Here is a 17,467-nt window from a genome sequence, read left to right on the forward strand (position 1 = left end):
CTTCAGAGACACCTGGAACATCAGCCTGCCCTCGGACACCTTGGCAGACAGGTTTTGTGCAGGGGAACGAGGACTGAGGGGGTAGCATGCATCGTCCGACACAGCAGGGCATTCTGCCGGAACGCCAATCCCCAGTGCTCATCTGCCAGGCTGGAAGGGCACCTCTGCTGGCCCGCTGCTTCTCGTTTCTCACATGCCGAGTGTCAGCTACCCCAGCCACCCCCCGCCGGGCACAGCAATATTCTGACCTTAGCCTCCTAGACTGAGAATTGCACGAAATTACGAGATCACAGTCTATCTCCTGTGTCCCGAAAAATCAACGGAGTCATACAGCTCATGAATCATGGCACAGCCCGGAGTTGCTCCCAGGTCTCCTGACATCCAATCAGAGGCTCTGGAAATGGCGGCAGGAGGCCTGGCCCCCCTTCCATGCCCTGGCCCTTCACTGTTAGCACCCCAGATTCTGCTGCCTGCTCAGGGCCCAGGAAAGGGGGGGCCGGGCCCATATTACTGTATGTTCCTGGGGTTGATGTCCCAGCCACAAAAAGCAAAAGCCAAAGTATCTTTCTTTCCCTTGAACGCTGCTGTTGGTCTTTCTTTGGGGAGATGGCACCAAATAGGGTCTGACACGGGGTGGGTCCCCGCTCTCCCGTGGGTATGACTGAAGTGGGGGGCACTACCTGGAGGGCAGCGGCCGCACCCGACGTGCCGGCCAATGGCTGAGAAGGTAAAGTGGGAGCAGATGCCACCAAGAACTGGAGATAAGGCCCCAAATTTCCCGAGGCGGTGAAAATACTTAAAAGCTAAGATGAGGGCCGTTTATCACTACCTTTGGGACAGATGCTCAAGACTTTCCTAATGGATAAAGGCGATTTCAAGAATATCCTGAACACATCTTTCAAATGTTCTAGAAATAAATGTTCCATCGGTGTGGTGGGGAAGCAAGAAAGCAGCAGTAACTCTGGCCAAGAACCAGAGTCATTCTTCTCCACATGCTGTTTTCACTGACGCTTCCCCACTGCATGCATGGCTCCCAGAAATATACAGACGCCCGTCGGCAGCCCTTGTGAACTCCATCTATAGAACAATGGCAGTTATTTTGGAGGGACACCCTCCATTTCTTCCTCATGTTGTTATGAAGATGAGACAATGCTTGCAAGAGGCTCTGGAAAATAATTTTGCAGCACTCACATGTCAGATCCCTTTCCGGTGAGGCCACTGCCCTCGGATGGCTGCGGGCAGGAGGGCAGGAGGACTCCCTGTCCCAGTGCACACCTGGCATTTTACACCAGCCCGCACTGACTCTTGCCAAGTGTCAATTATGTGTTCTTGTCTGTCACCTCCACAGGATGGTGAAGCCCTCGGCAGCCCGGGTTATACCCGATTACCTTGGTTTCCCCAGCACCCGGCATAAGCCCGGTATTCTTTTTTTTTTTTTTTTTTTTAATTTTTAAGATTTTATTTATTTATTTAACAGAGAGAGATACAGCAAGAGAGGGAACACAAGCAGGGGGAGTGGGAGAGGGAGAAGCAGGCTCCCTGCAGAGCAGGGAGCCCGATGTGGGACTCGATCCCAGGACCCTGGGATCATGACCTGAGCCGAAGGCAGACCCTTAACCGACTGAGCCACCCAGGCGCCCTAAGCCCGGTATTCTGTAGGCACTTGGAAGTATTTGCTGAATAAATTAATGAGGGATAATTATGCTACACATTTTAGTTTCTGAATGCTATAAGGAACAATCATTGGCTATTGCAGGATTTGAGCTATTTTTAAGAATAATACATCTCATTGTCATTGTTAAATACTTGATAAATATTGAAATAAAGGTGAGAGCCTTTCATTGGTTGACAAAGGTAATGGCTGAGTCGAGTAGGGTTTTGCAGCTTACAGGATAAGAGCTGGATAAAAGAAAGGAAGTTTACAGATGGTCATACAATGCTTGACCATCTGTGACCAACCAACCAGAAACCCAGGAATCCTGCGAGGGTGGCTGGGAGGACTCAGTTACGGAGACAGGAGAGCAGACCACTGAAGACAGAGACCATGCTCCATGGGCTACGGGAAACCATATACTTCCTAGTCCATTCTGGGTGGCCAAAATCCCTAAGCGCTTCAGAGGTGGGGCTGGGTGTTCTACAGCCCAAGAATAATTTTGTTCGTAGTAACTTACTTTTTGGGGTTCTTTCAACTTTTCTCCCCCTAACATCATGGCACACATGGAAAATAGTGTGTGGCATGGTGCAGTGAACAGATAATGCTGTTTATGGCCAGAGGGCCTGCCCCCATGGACTTGGGGCCCACCAGGCCCACCTGGGTCCTTAGAGGGCCAGTGGGGGCTCTGTGGGCCCAGCGTGGCATGAGCTGTGGCCCACGATTGGAAAGCTCAGTCCTTGATAGCCCGTGGGTAAACCTTAGTGGCTGAGTAACTCCTTGGCCTGCCCGCCTGGTGAAGGAGTCCTGGCTCTCCTTCCCTGAAGAGCCTTATTGAGTGTCCCAGTGCATGTGGCTTCCCACTGCCACTTCAGGGGTATGGCCCTTGCCTTTGAGGCCTGCCACCATCCTGTGTTTTTATAGGCAGGGGTCCAGCAGCACCTTCCTCCCGTTGACTCACAGAAAGAGAGCACAATTATGAGGCATGGTATCTGTTCAGAAACGCGGCTCCTGGAGAGTAGTGCCCCATAGTACGTCTGCCTTTACTGACGTTGAATGTCCAGAAAACATCAGCCATTCAAATACCAGGGTTAAAAAAGATTTTGTAGAGGACCCGACCTGTCAAATACAATTTTGAAACCTAGTACATTTTCTTTGAGAGGAACTAAACAAACCCGAACCATGTATGACATCGTTCAGAAGAGGAAAACTGATCTAGTCCATCTTACTGAAAATCAGTCTTTATTTGGACAGGCCCATGCCTAAATTCTTTCTGTAAGTTTTCTTTCTCAGATTTTGAACAGATGTTACTGTCTCTTGCAGGTGGATCTTTGCCATCCATACATTGCTTGCAATGTTCAACATATGGAGCATCTGGAACCCATCATTAAGACCCATTTGTCACCCCTCCCCAAAACAAGAGTTACCTCCCCCAAACCCCACTCCAAACCACCTGTGTATCATTACATCTGTGACACCCAATAAAAGGCCAAGGAAAGTTGTGGGCCATTGTACACCAGCTTCTTCTCTGGTAGCCATGTTTCTATATTCCTTTTCCTTACCTCCTCTTCCCCGCCCCCTTCCTCTCCATTATCTATGGCAAACATAGCTAATTAGTGATAGCACTCTCTCCCAGTAAGTTCCAAAACAGCCTCAGACTCCTTCTTAACACAATGCTCAGACAACCAATACTAATTAGAGTTGGCACTTGAAAGTAAACTTACTCCCCTCTCCCCCAGCCTTAAAGGAAGGTGTAGATACTGTACAAGTATCTATGTCTTGACAGAAGGGGTGTATCAAGGCCAGGGTGTTGCTATCCAGGAGATGCCTGGCCACAGGCCCTTTTAAGCCTCACAGGACAGCCTTTCCTCAGCAATTCACCAAACCTCACATCCTTTGGTGCCAGTTTTGGAGGAGATCACATACCATACAAGGTTGTCCATTCTCTGATCAGATAACTTCAATATCCTGGAATATTCCAGAAACATCTACTCTCTGTAGCTACACAGAATATGTCTATAGTAATCTAAGATGGCTGTGTAAGAGAGGGGCACCAAAGAGATAGGTTGTTAAGCGGGGATGTTAAGAGGTTTGTAGATGCTCAGATGGTCTAGCTCTATTGGCATGTCTGAGGAAGGGGTACAGGACTTGAGCGGAAAGGCCAAGATGCCTGGACCAGGTACCTCCACCCTGGAAGCAGCAGGTAATGACTCCTAGGAAGAAAGTTCTCAAATTCAGTGCATTAGCCTCCCACAGTTCAACTCCATGTGGTGCTGCCCTAGGAACCATCCTATGTTAGAGTTGTGGGTCACAAAATTGTGGAAAGGATGACAAATAGTGTGAAGACTCACCCAGTGGGCAGCAAGTGTGGTAAGGAGATTTGAGGGCTGATGGATTAACTTGGTTCCATCACCGGGTGAGCAAGAAGAGCTCAGATCTGTGAGTTAGGACCCCTGGACTTGTGTGCAGGCTCTTTTATCACCTGGACAGGTCCTTGAAAAACCATGGCTTCTTTATCTACAAGGTAAGGGCTTTGAAGCTTCCAGAATCTAAATTCTCTCTAGAGTTCTCTGTAATGTTCCCTGTTTTAGGACTAGCTTCCCCAGACACCATAGCTCAACAGATGAAAGGAACAGAAAAACATCGGCTTTTCTTTTTTTTCTCTTCCTTTGAAAAGTCAGATGGTCCTGTTGGCTGGGGGGGTTAGTCTATGGTTCAGTTCTCCCCCACAAGACCTCTTACCTGGGCTCTTTCTGATTTCCTGCACAGGGCTGGAGGAATCTAGACCGTCAGGATGTGGGAAGAAGCTTCTTTCCGATTGGGTGGCGTTTCTGGTCCTCAACTCCGGATGCTGGACTGATCCCTAAACCCAAAGCCCTTCACTTCCTGAAGCCCTCCTGCCCATCCTCTTGCTGACCCTCTGTAAGTTCACTTTGCATTCCCTGACCCTATGCCTGGCACACGTCTTCCAGTTGAGAAAGGGTATCATGGAAGAGGAGGGAGAGGAAAGACAAATGTTCTTTCTGCAGCTTACTCTCACTCTGGCCTTCCTGACAAAAGATTCTTTCTACACTCCCTGAGGAAGACTGGCTCTGGCTACCATGGTTCCCCCACCTGGTTTGATCAGGCAGGTTTCCTTTAAAGGGACAGAGCCAGAGATCGTGTAGTAGGAGCTTCCCTGTCCTCCCTCAGTTGCTCCTCTCATTAGAAATTTGCTCCAGTACTTGCCTTTAAAGCAATCATCTAAGTGTTGTCTCCTCAGGGGGTCAATTTGTCTTCCAACCTCAATAAATTCCCTTAGTTCCCTGTACAGCCAGGGCACAGACTGGGGGACAATATTGCCATCTCGACAGAAGTTTCTGCACAGCCCAATACTAGATGCTGTCTTTCTGGTTCTGTGGAAATCTTCAGACCTTTCCTCCTTCTGACTTATGCTGACAGGGGTCCTGAGGACTCACCACGGGACCCGCTCAGAGCAAGAAGGGCATGACCTAACCACTGCCTGCAGAAAGGACTTGAGGTCTATATATTAGGAAAGGTGACCCTCCCACATCCCGTGGGGCTGTGGGGTCTGGTGGGCTGGAGTTTGAGGAGGGGGGCCCAATCTAAACATGTTTTGTTTGGCTCTGTGGTAGGATGGGTCAAGCATCACTCCCCCTCCCCCGCCCCCAGCCCGTCCCAGGTTTGTGTACCTTCCCCCCATACACACACGAGTACACACACACACACACACTTATTGATGGGCTGTGAGGCAGCCTACCCAGGTTTAGAAACAAAACCCCACATTGAGGAAATTAGCTACACCTGAGTAGACAACCTCCCCACTGACGTCAAAGGCCCCCTTCCCACCATTCCAGGTGTTTCAGAACTGCCAAAGAGGGGACCTGATCACAGAGGTCCTTCTGAAGAAAGAAAGCAGACAGAGGGGGGAGGAGCTGGGGAGCCCCACATTCCAGGGACAGGTGTGGAGCTGACTAGAGATCAGTCCCCTGTACAGGGTCTTTACTTTGGTATTACTAGTTCAGGGCCCATGGATGTCTGCCAACAACACTTTTCCTTGTTCCCCACCTGGCGGCTCTTGGCTCAGTTCTGCATGCCCTATCCCTTACCCTCTTGCTCTGGTCTTTCCTGAAGGTTCCTATACTTCTTGTGGTGTGCTCCCTTCAGCCCCCTAATCATCCATCTGCCCAAGAAGTGACAGGAAAAATGCCATCATTAACCAGTTTGAAAAGACTGGAAATAAGTCTCCCTGAGGAGCCATTCACAAGTTCATATGCAGCTCATGAGCCAAATTAGACGTGTAGAGTATCTGTGATACACACTAAGGGTGGGGCAATCAAGTGCTGTCCTGTAAGAAGATCAAGATGGAATCTTGTCCCAGACGATTCTTCCTGAAGGCTGCAGTTCAGATACCAATGGCTCCCCAAGATATCTGTCTATGCCTACAGATTATTTCCTTGAAAGCTCAATCAGAATTCACTTCAGAACTAAGTTTTCTTCACAGTGCTCATGGCTTCCTTCAACTCCACATTTCCAATCTTGTAGAAGGAGGAGGCCTACACTGACTGCTGGGGAGGTCAGATTTCTCCAGAATAGGCCGGAGTTCAGGTGGAATAAATGCATGCCGGGCTAGACGTTCTACAAAGAGCTACTTCCTTTACTTCATTCTGTTCCATTAGCTTGTTCAGCTGTATGAGGGGGCTGGGGACTCCTAGTTATCAATTTATAGGGGGCAACAAACTCTTTTCTAGCAATCCTTCATCTCCCTCCTTGGGGCCTTGCAATTCTAGTTTCACTAGGGACAGAAGTGTTCCCTATGGATTCTTCTATCTTCTCTGAATGGTAAGAGGTGTGAAAAGCCAGGCAAGTAAAAAAAAAATCTCACATAAAAAGTGAATGCCTTTCAAGTTACCAAATGAGACTGTGGTTTATTGAGTAGAACTCATACCCACACTGAAACTGCCAACTCCCAACTAGTTTAGATTACAGCTGTCCCCAGACCCTCACAACCTTTATGACCCAAGGAAACAAAGCTCAGACTCATATAAGAAGCACAAAGAAACTGGGGCATATGGGTTTGATGTGACCACAAATACAGGCCATGAAGATTTGCGTTTCCAAATGGGCAGATCTTGAAGACCAACCCAAAGAAGAACTCCCTGAGAGGGGAGAATGATAGGAGGGAACAGTTCAAAGACAAGGCACAGTTGAATGATGTTGGCATCTCAGCTTGCATCCACACAAGCACGTTGAGCATTTTGGTAAACTGTAGGAAAAGCTGTAAAGGCAACAGTGGTATGCTCTTGGTACATTTGATCTCCATGTTATTAACTTCTTGCCATTTCAGTGATGCCTCCTTCCCATTCCTCTGTAGAGATCCAGGGCCAGAGTACTGGAGAAACTAGTGTTGGAAGAGAGAGGCTACCTGGTCAGCTGGTCTACCCCCACCCAAAGCAAGCATTCCCAATAGGCCTCTAGCCCTTGTCCTTGCACTGCCAGAGCAGGGAACTCAGGGTCCCACAGGACTATTTCTCAACTTCCATTGTGAAAAACTGCTCTTCTCTACTGATTCAAAGTCTGCCTGCTTATCAATCCCACTGTTATCCTTGTTCTATCCCCTGAAGTAATGCTGAGTAAGTTGACTTTTTCCACATGCATTACTCCACACTGCAGACAGCCATGACCCTAGCCATTTCTTTTCTTCTCCAAGCCAAATATAACAGTGTCATCATCATTCCTGATGAAGCAAGGGGGCTTCAGACCTCATTCATCCAGCTTGGCCTCACCTAGTATGTCCTCCATTGCCAAAGACTCTTTCAAAGTATGCTACCCATTTTTTTTCTTTGTTTCTTTTCCATCTAACCTATTCTCAGAAATGATCCTGCAACCTAAGATGCAAATGATTGATCATGCTTACCGTGTTATCTTTCTAGGACTGTTTACATTTTAACAGGTTCAAAGCTTGAACTGAAGGGATGGCTGGGAATGTTTGGGCATCAGGTAATGGCAAGATAGAGGACAAGAGATGAGGCACAGAAATCTTCCTGGGACCCTTAACATCATGCTTGATACTTTTCCTGAACAGAAGACCAATCCAACCAGATAATTCACTCAAAATAATGAAACTGATACTCTGAACTTACATGGCTCAGGCAATCTGTGGTGTTACCCTCATCTTCACCTCAGGTGAGACTACTCACCTGGCCAGGCAAATTCCCATAAAACGAATTCCTTGAAGCCAGGAACTCGGCGGATTCTTTCCTGGTCAAGTAGGTTCCTGAGTAACATATTAACAGTTCTTCATACATGTCTTCTAGATGAATGAGTGAATGAGGTCAGACAATAAGGCAAAATTTCTAGGGGCTTGGCTCATGGAAGTTGACAAGTGGCCTTGGGCACAACAAAAGAATAATATAAACATACATGGAGATTCAAGATTCAAAATCCCTAAGATTTTCTGAAATGAAACACAGGTTTTTGAACTAAAAATTCAACTATCTCTTGAATTGAAGGGAAGAAAGGTTACTGGGATCTGAATTGGTGGCCTGGAAGAGCAAAATGGCAGAAGTATCTCAAAGCAAAGCAAAAATACAAATGGTAAAAATTATGAAGGAAGCAAGCAACGTAGAGCAGAGCTCGAGGAGACAGAACACATGGATAATAGGCATTCCAGAGATAGAAGAAGGAAAAGATGGAGAAAGAGCAATAATCAGACAAATGTTAGAAGAAAAGCTGCTGAGCTGAAGAAAGATTTGAGTTTGCAGATTGAAAGGCAGGACTGATGAGACAAGACACACATTTAGGCTTGACTTAATAAAATTCCTGAAATCTACTGATAAGAAGAAAATCTTATGATGTTTTAGAAAGAAAGAACAGATTATTTACAAAGGAAAAAGAATGAGATTGACATCAGATTTTTTGTTTGTAACACCTGGAAGCCAGAAAATGGAAGGACAATGGCTACAGACAGTTGAGGGAAGGGCTGTGGTTCAGGAACCCCCAGCCAAAATGCCATTCACTTGCAAGGGAAAGAAACTTTGTGGACATGCAGAGTCAGAGAACATGTCACCCATATTCTCTCATATAGTATTGAACAAAACACTCAATACTCAAACAAGAATTCTAAACAAGTAATACATGAATCGTAACAAAGATCATGAAACAAAAGAAGGTGAAGAATAAAGGGAACAGTGATAAAAGGTAACATGTCCACTCTACACAGTAAACGCCAAATGAACAACGATAGAATTACTGGGAATGTGGGGCATAGGGGCTGAGTAAGGATTTTTGCAAAAATGTGAGGCAAGGGAAAAAAATAAAAAATTATAAATGATCTCAGCAAGATCCAGGGATGGTTGATACTGGAGAAATAAAAGTGTTGTAAAAGTAAAAGTGGGGGCTCTGGGGAGGAGAATAGTGAAAGTGGTATATAAGGGCTTTAGTTCCTCAGGGTGGGGAAGGAGCATCAGAGAAATGGGAACTCTTGCCAGGGTAAACTATTTGACATCTTGTTTTTATATAATAGAGACATATACTTTTGATCATGAGTGTTGGGAAAGAAGCAGAACAACTAGTGAAACGGAAAAGAATAGTAGACTTTCCAAACAAACAAAGGGAAGAAAGAAAAAGTAACATGATCATACTTGCAAAATGAGGAAAGTAAAAAGCAAAAGCAGTAATAACCAATAAATAGTAAAAAGTAAAGTAAGGTGGAAGAAGTAAAACAAGCATATTGATGGTTACACTAAACAGGAAGAGGTTATATTACCTACTAAATTACAGAAACACTAAGATTAGGTTAAATATAAAACATTGCTAAATGCTATTCTTAAGAAACATGGTTAAAAGAAAATGATAAAGGTTGAAGCAAAGGGATAAGAAAACACTAGGAAGAAAGTAGGTATGGCAACATTAAGGCCAGATAAGTTGGAATGAGGTTAAAAGCATGAACAAGGATAAAATAGGTAGTATGTAATAGTAAAAGAACATTTATGAAAAATCAATGACGGTCATTGTCAATAGGCACCAAACAATGTAGCTGCTACATATATGAGACAAATGTTACAGAAATGCAAAGAGAGTTTCATGAAACTATACATTTATAGTTGACTTTTTTTTTGGTAAGCTCCATGCTGGGCTCAGTGTGGCGCTTGAACTCATGACCCTGAAATCAAGACCTGAGCTGAGATCAAGAGACACTTAACCAACTGAGTCACCCAGGTGCCCCATAGTTGAATTTTAATAAGCCCTTTTCAGAATTAAGATCCCATAGACAAAAAATAAATAAGCACATAGAAGAACTGAATGATGCAATTAATAAACCAATTTAATATGTATTTCCTTCAAATCAAAAATTTGCATTTGCATTTCCAAAATCAACTAAGTACTGGGCTACAAAGAAGAATTCATATAATTTTAAAATAGTTTCACAGGCCATCTTCACTGCTCATAATAAAACTAGATATAGAAAGTTAAAAAATATAAGAAGTCCCAAGTGCTAGAAATTAAGAAATCATTCTTAGATAATTTTTGGATCAAAGAGAAATCAAAACTAAAATTACAAACTATCTGAAACTGATCAAAGCAGAATACTTTATTCCCAAACCTATGGTACACAGCTATAGCTACACTCAGAGGAAAATTTATAGCCTTAAAATGCCTTTGTTGTTAAAGGAGAAAGATCTAAAATGAAGAAACTTTACATCAGTTTTAAAACATTAGGAAAAAGGAACATTTAAATTTGAGAAAACATGAAAAAAACTAGAAAAAGAAATCAATAAAATAGAAAACACACCAAAACTGTAGGTAGGGCAAATAAATCTCAAATTGCTTCTTTGACAAAGCCAATAAAATGGATGAACCCATCACCAACTTGATCAAGGAAAAGAGAGCAAAAGTCCATAAGATTGGGAAGAGAAAGGAGACGTAGCCATAGAAAGAAGAGAGATTGAAATTATTGTATGAGAACATTATGAGTAACAGTAGGGCAACAATGTTTTAAATCTAAAGAAAATGGATTATTCCCTAGCAAACAAACTCTGAAGTTTGACCAAGAAGAAGTAGAAAACTTGACTATGTCAGTTAGCATAGAAGACATTGACAGATGAGTTGAGATTGATGATTTAAAAATACGGCAGGACAACATCACTTCATGGCTGACAGCAGAATTCATTCATGGGGGAGAGCAGATGGAAATGGGGGGGGAGATGATGAGGTCAGAGGGAGGAGATGAGAAGATCTAGGGAGGGGACAGTGGAGAGAGGGAGAGGATGGTGTGATAGGGACAATTTCAGACAGCACCTCCTCTACCACCCCCTGCTGCCAGCATATTCCTACTCTTTTTAATGACTATGTTCAGCCATATTTATGTTCAACTACCATTTGTACATCCAAGAGCTGCTACCTGGAATCTGGGGGTGATCACAGCAAAACAGCCGGGATGTGGACCCAAAAGCTCTTCTCCCTTCTTTCTTGGCGGCTCACTCCTCTGCAGTCTCATGTTGGTGGTGTCTCTGTGGTTAAGTTTCCTGCCCCTACTCATCCATCCTACTCATCAGTGGGATGGGAAAGTGCTGGTGAAGGCAGGACAGGGTCACTCCAGGGAGCTCTCCAAACCTCCTACCACTATTTTGTCTACTTCAGAGGACATCTGGGCTTCTGTCCATGGCCCACAGGCAGGGTGACCTGCACGGGGCTGACTTTTCTTAGAGGGGTGGGGATTTTCATTTCTGCCCCACCCTTGTCCATGCCCACAAGAGAGATGTGGCATCTGCCTGCCAGACTGGCTTAATAAGATTTGTTCTGCTCCAGAAGGAGCTTGTTTGACCACATTTGGGAAATACCATCGATTTTCTGCCTCTTAGCCCCAAAAGATGTTTTTTAAAAACATTTCATCACTCCTGGACATATCTTGGCAAACGAATTCAGTGATTAACAATACTTCATCCAGGCAATTCTTTCTTGTTTCAAATTAGTAGATGTTTTCCTATTTCTACATAAATATCTGGCCATCTTGATCATAATGTATTATAGAATTTCTAAGGCCCTGTGGTTTTTCCAGACTTGCTGGACATGCTTTTTCCTCTTTCTGAATCACTTAGCTTTTATCCATTTTTCCTCCCATGAATTTGGCAGCTGGCAATGCAGTTAACATTTAATTTCTACAGGGGTGGAAGTGGGAACTTGGGAGAAAAAAAGCAACCCAGACACCTGTGACCAAAGTGGGACCTTGTTAATGACAGAGATGTGGGTGGGGAAAGGAAGAGAGAAGAGAGAATCTTGTCCAAGTGAACTGGAAGGATTTTTTATAGCCAAATAGTTTTCCTGTCCTGGAAATCCAATATAAAAGCATGGTTAAAACCCAGCTCCCCGGCGCCTGGGTGGCTCAGTCAGTTAAACGTCTGCCTTCAGCTCATGTCATGATCCCAGGGTCCTGGGGAGCCTGCTTCTCCCCCACCCCACCCCCACTCATGCTCTCTCTCTCTCTCTCAAATAAATAAATAAAATCTTAAAAAAAAACAAACCCCAAACACAACAAAAACCCCAGTTCCTATCAGATCCAGTTCTTGGGGTGGAGAGTTTCACAGGCTTAAAGGAAAGGAAAGATTTCTGGGCACAGTTTGTCCATAGTGAATGAATGGGGAATCTGGTTCTGTTATCTCTTGTTAGAATAGTTGGGGGGTCTCCCCTCCCTTTTGGGTAATTGAGCCCTGTCTGGAAGCCTGGCAGGGAACTGACACCCCCATCCTCCGCAGACCACCTGACCTTCACACTCCGCTCCACGCCTGCGGTTCTAGGAGCCTCCCTGCTCTTCCCACTGGCAACGCCTGCACCAAAGGTCAGTTTTTCCTTACTCTTACGGTGGTGTGCCTGCTGGCAGAGGTGGAAGCAGAGTGAGGGGACAGAGGAGGGGTGGTTCCCAGACCTTGCTGGGGAAGGAGGGCCTGGATGAAAATGGCAGCTTCTGGTGCACTGGGTCAAGGAGACTCAGAGCGGATCTTCCTGATTCCGGTCATACTAATCTCACTTTCCTATAATCTTCTACTATCACCCAGCATAGAAATGGCTATGTGGGTGTCTGTTGCAAAGAACTTGGCGGTGTCCTTTGGGCCTGCCCTCTGCCCACCAGCTCCGAACTGTTACTATGGCAAGCATCCATGTCAGGCACTGGCAGACCTGGGTCGAATCTAGTTTCCTTGCTTGATCGTGGAACACAACCATGCTCATGCATGTCTATGTTGTCTAAGGCTGTTTCATGCCTTAGACACGCAGGTGAGTGTTTGTTAAAGACACCATAAGGTCTCCAGAACCAAAAACATTTACTGTTTGACCCTTTCCAGAAAAAGTTTGCTGAGCCCTGATATACATATAAATGGAGACTGAATGTAAGTTAATGACTGTAATTGGGAAGTCAAATTATGAACTTCATGGATAATTGTTTGTCCTTCTACTCAGGCTAACCATTTAAGTATCACAGACCTCATAAAGCTTCTAACACCCACAGGCAAATAGGAGAATGAGATAAGTTTCTTATCTTTTTTTTTAATAATAGAAGTCATATGTGGGATTCTAATTTTTATGAATTGCTTCCTGCTATGAGATAGCATCTTGCCCTTACTCTGACCACTGAATGTTCGAGACTTCCTATTTAGACACTCCCAAGCTCTAATTGTCCCTGCTTTGACTTTAAAACTCTATCAATGTGAAATCCCTCCCTTTTATGTAATGCTGGGTGTGCTCATCAGCCACTAACTCAATGCACCTTCAACTCTTTGCGTGTATCCCCTGAATTTCCACCCACTCCGAGTCTGCCTGGGAACCACTCAGCAAGTTCAATTTTACAGCATCTATTATTCAGCTAAACATGCCATGAAGACCATCTTGTAATCATCTTCCTAAAAGACTAAAGAGAAATGTTTTTGTTTTAAGACAATGACATTGAAAGCACATGTCTTACTTCTAACTCTGCAAGCTCATACCAACTTCCTCTAAAGTCATATATGGATAGTTATGGCTATTTGGGCAGAGAGAGAAAAACGAGCACCAGGGAAAGGGAGGTACAGGTGTGTTGGGTTCTAACAGGAGAGGCACAGAAGGGGAGTGCTGCAGCCGATTGACCCAGAGCTGAGACCACAGGGAGCAGACACCAGGTCCAGGCAAAGAGCATTTCTGCCTAGGAGTTGGCTAGTCACCGCTGGGGGACTTCTCTTCTTCACTGCTCTTCACTTTCAGGTAGTAGATGCGGTTGGCCTCTGGGTAGGTGACTTTGCTGAGTGGGAGCTTATAGATGGCAGGGTTGTTGGTTGTCAGGAGCAGGAAGATGAGGGTGGAGAGGCAGAAGGCCCAGGTGCCTGGTGGCACACCAACCTGGAAGAAGAAACACTGGGGTCTGAAAATGGTCCTAGGCTGCAGGGACCCTGGGGGAGAAGGATGTGGTAGGAGTTGAGGATGGGGATCCTTCTTCCCTAGTGATGACATTGGATTTTGGGTTCATAACATCAGAGGAGTTGGTCTAGGAATTTGAGATGTTGGCACTTTTGGATACAATCCGAATCTTTTAATGATGGAGCTGAAAATCAGCCTAGGGATGATTTCCCACATCCGGCCACACACCAATACCTCCATCTGTCCATCTAGGTTCTCCACTGCCGGTCGTATCTCCCTTTTGTGCACACACACAGCCACCCCCAACTACCTCAGAGGCACATGCATGCAATTGCCAGTCCTTCTCTGGACAAACCCTGGATAAACGTTGACAAAGACGTTGTGTGGGTACTAGCTATCATAATGCACTCAGGATTCTTCCACAAACTGCAAATGTCCTAAAGCCCTGGCTGGGGGAGGGGCATGTTCAGGAGAATCCAAACTTACCACCGACATTATGTTGGAGAGGGCCGCTCCCATGTATGCACAGAACAGGGCTGTGGAAAAACAAGGCCCATGGAGTCAGCTTCCCAGGGTCTGCCCCCACCCTCCCCAAGGGCAGGGGGGCCCATCCTGTCTCCAGCAGCCTCAGGGTCTGCAGCAGACCCTGACATCTGGCATATTTGCTTGACATTATTATGGTAGTTATCTTTGCAGGTAGGTGAGGCCAGTCTCCCACCAGACTGTGGGTTCCCAGGGCAGAGATGAAAGCGTTCTATCCCTTCCCCACTTCCATGGGGAGTCCCCACTTGCATGCATAGAGTCAGGGGTCAGTAAGCATCTTTTGCTTGTCATACTGACCTTGGGGATGGTCTGGCACAGGCCGGGTCACTGGATTATTATCTGTCCAGGGGTTGAGGGGTCAGATTATATGAGCCCCCAGCAAGTCCTCTCCCGTCCAAGATTCTGAGCAGCTCTGATAGACCTTTTTGGACCTGCACCAAGTCTCACAAGGGCTGGACCTTATTGGTCCGTGAGCTTGTCTTTAGGAGCCAGGCATCTGAGTTCACCCTAGGATGTGGCCCTCAGGATAGGGTAGCTCATCAACACCCCTGTGCCTCTGGACAGGCTCCTTCTGCCCCTTCACTTTTGCTCTTTCTGTTCCTCTGTCCAGAACACTTTCTCTGTGGCCCCTTCCCCCCACCCAATTCCCGTCCTGGCAATGTCGAGATAAACCCCATCCTCCTCCTGAAGTCTTCCCAGATAGTTCTAGCCACAAGAATCTGCCACTTCTCTGAAGGCCAAATGCAGTTACAGACTTAGCCTCAAAATATCTGGCACTTTTGACTTGACAAATATTTATCGAGCCTACCGTCTCCCTGCTGGCTGCTGAGGGGACTATAAGGGACACGGAAGACATTTACAGTTGCCACACATGAGTGGGGAAAAAACAAAAGTTCTCCTGGATGGTATTCTGCCCTTTACTTGTCTTTAGTTTTGCTTGTTAAGGTCCTGCTGTTTCCAGAGAATATAAGCAACTTCAGGGCAGGAAGACTGGTGGAAAGATGGGGCTGTGGTTTGAATCTTGCTTCTGCCCTTAATAGCTGCATTCGACGCCAAGTTCGTGAACCCTTCTGGGCTTCTTTCCCTGTCCCATAAAATGCGCCGACAATCTATGCCTGGACTGAGCTCCCATGTGGTGCTGGGGGCAGCCGTAATAAGGCCTGCAGCCCATTTCCCTTGGGACAGCATGCTGTTTACTCCACGGGAATCAAGCTCCCATGGTCCGATTTTCTGAGACCTCAGTGCTCCCAAGTACATCATCTCCCTGGGTCTTTCCGACAATCTTTTTAGACATCACAGCCTTAACAATTGTGTGATTACTTCTCTTCCACTAGATGTGGCTTCATGAGGTTGTGGTCCCCACTGCATCTGTGTCTAGCCTAGGGCCTGGCACTTAGTGGTGCTCTGTAATGGGTTGTGGGATGACAAGTTATTACACCTGGACACTGCCACTAGCACATGAGGAAATGCATGTGTGATCTCCTTGTAAACTTCCAACACTGTTGTAATAGCAGTAAGCGTGGTTGCGACTCCATTTGCCAGAAGAGGAACCTCAAGTCTCCTGGTGTCGGGACCCAAGCCACAGGTCCTTCTATCACTGTTGTGAGTTTTGACTAGTGGGCCCCATGAGTTTCACATAACCAAGCAGGGAGGGAAGGAAGAGCAGAGTGACATGGCTTTCCCCAAATACCTACCACAGAAAAGGGCCAGCAGGTGGGTCTGCCAGGTGAGGGCGTAGAACATGCCCCCAATGGCGATACAGGAGAGGACACAGTTGTAGCTCCAGAGGCCCAAGTAGATCCTCCCAAAGGGCGTGGCCACCGTCAGGGCTGTGGGACAAGGTGTGTTGTTTCTGGCCAGTCCCGGGTTCCAGCACAAAGGCCACCCCGTGGCTGGTGCCAGGTCTCAGGGTGGCCTCAATCCTGGCATCCCCCCCCCCCCAACCTCCTCCCTCCTCCCATGAAAGGAGCTTCTACAAATGGCATCTGGTCTTCAGGAACCAACAACAAGAAGAGAGCAGTGATTTCCAGACTGTGTTTTGGAGATTTCACATAGAGGTATGACTACTTTCAAGGTGAAGGGAGGTCAAGGTGTTGGGATTCTAGGCCTTCCCCACTCCTTTGGCCACAGCAACTGCATTTTTAGTAAGAAAGTTTTCAACTGAGAAAGGTCTGCTTCAAACGGATGAGGAAAAGTATGTATGTACACATATAGGAACACGGAGATAGAGAAATAATACAGTGAAACGGTAGGATGTGAACAACAGGTGAATCAGGTAAAGAATGTATGGGGTGCTTTGTGTACCGTTTTTATTTTTGTAATTTTTTGGTAAGTTCAAAGTTATTTTCAAAGAATTTTTTTAAGTTCTGTTTCCAAGATGTTTCTGACAAATATTGGAATGAGTCGACAGGATCTTAGTCCCATATGTCCAACTCCAATGTCTGGCTCTGCTGTCCACATATCCATATATACGTGCATGTACATACCTACACATACATGTAGAAATATTAAATCACATTTGTCAAATAGCAACACAAACTTTGAGAAATTTTTTTCTTTTAGTTTCCTTGACACTTCGAAGTGCTGGGTCATTTATACCTCTTGCTGTGCTACTGCTCCCCTCCCCCCTGAGTTCCCCTCCCCTCCTCCCAGCCCCCAGCTCCCAGGGGCTCAGTTAGCAGGCTGACCAGGTCTTCAGTCCCTTGCGTCTCCCCACATATCCTGCTGAGGCAGTGTGCTCCCTTTGGAGAAACTCTGAGGGGACCAGAGGGCACCTCCTCTCTAGACTGCCATTGGAGGTTTCGGGGCACTAAGGTATTGCCACTAGACCTTCCGAAATCCTACAACTATTCCAGGAATACTGGAAATATTTTAGGCCATTCTGGAGAA

General features: G+C 45.9%; 1 protein-coding gene across 1 annotated transcript in view; it reads right to left on the minus strand.

Moving 5' to 3' along the window:
* SLC14A2 (solute carrier family 14 member 2) overlaps positions 1-17,467 on the minus strand; it is a 50,686-nt gene that overhangs the window by 13,911 nt on the left and 19,308 nt on the right. The window contains exons 7-9 of the mRNA XM_034995883.1: positions 16,273-16,407; positions 14,522-14,571; positions 13,843-14,017 (exon numbers count right to left, since the gene is read on the minus strand). Of these exons, the coding sequence (XP_034851774.1) occupies positions 13,843-14,017; positions 14,522-14,571; positions 16,273-16,407 (360 nt within the window). The remainder of the gene's footprint in view (positions 1-13,842; positions 14,018-14,521; positions 14,572-16,272; positions 16,408-17,467) is intronic.

The sequence above is a fragment of the Mirounga leonina genome, unplaced genomic scaffold, assembly GCF_011800145.1.
Source record: "Mirounga leonina isolate KUSES-001 unplaced genomic scaffold, KU_Mleo_1.0 Mir_93, whole genome shotgun sequence".
NCBI classification, from domain to species: domain Eukaryota; kingdom Metazoa; phylum Chordata; class Mammalia; order Carnivora; family Phocidae; genus Mirounga; species Mirounga leonina.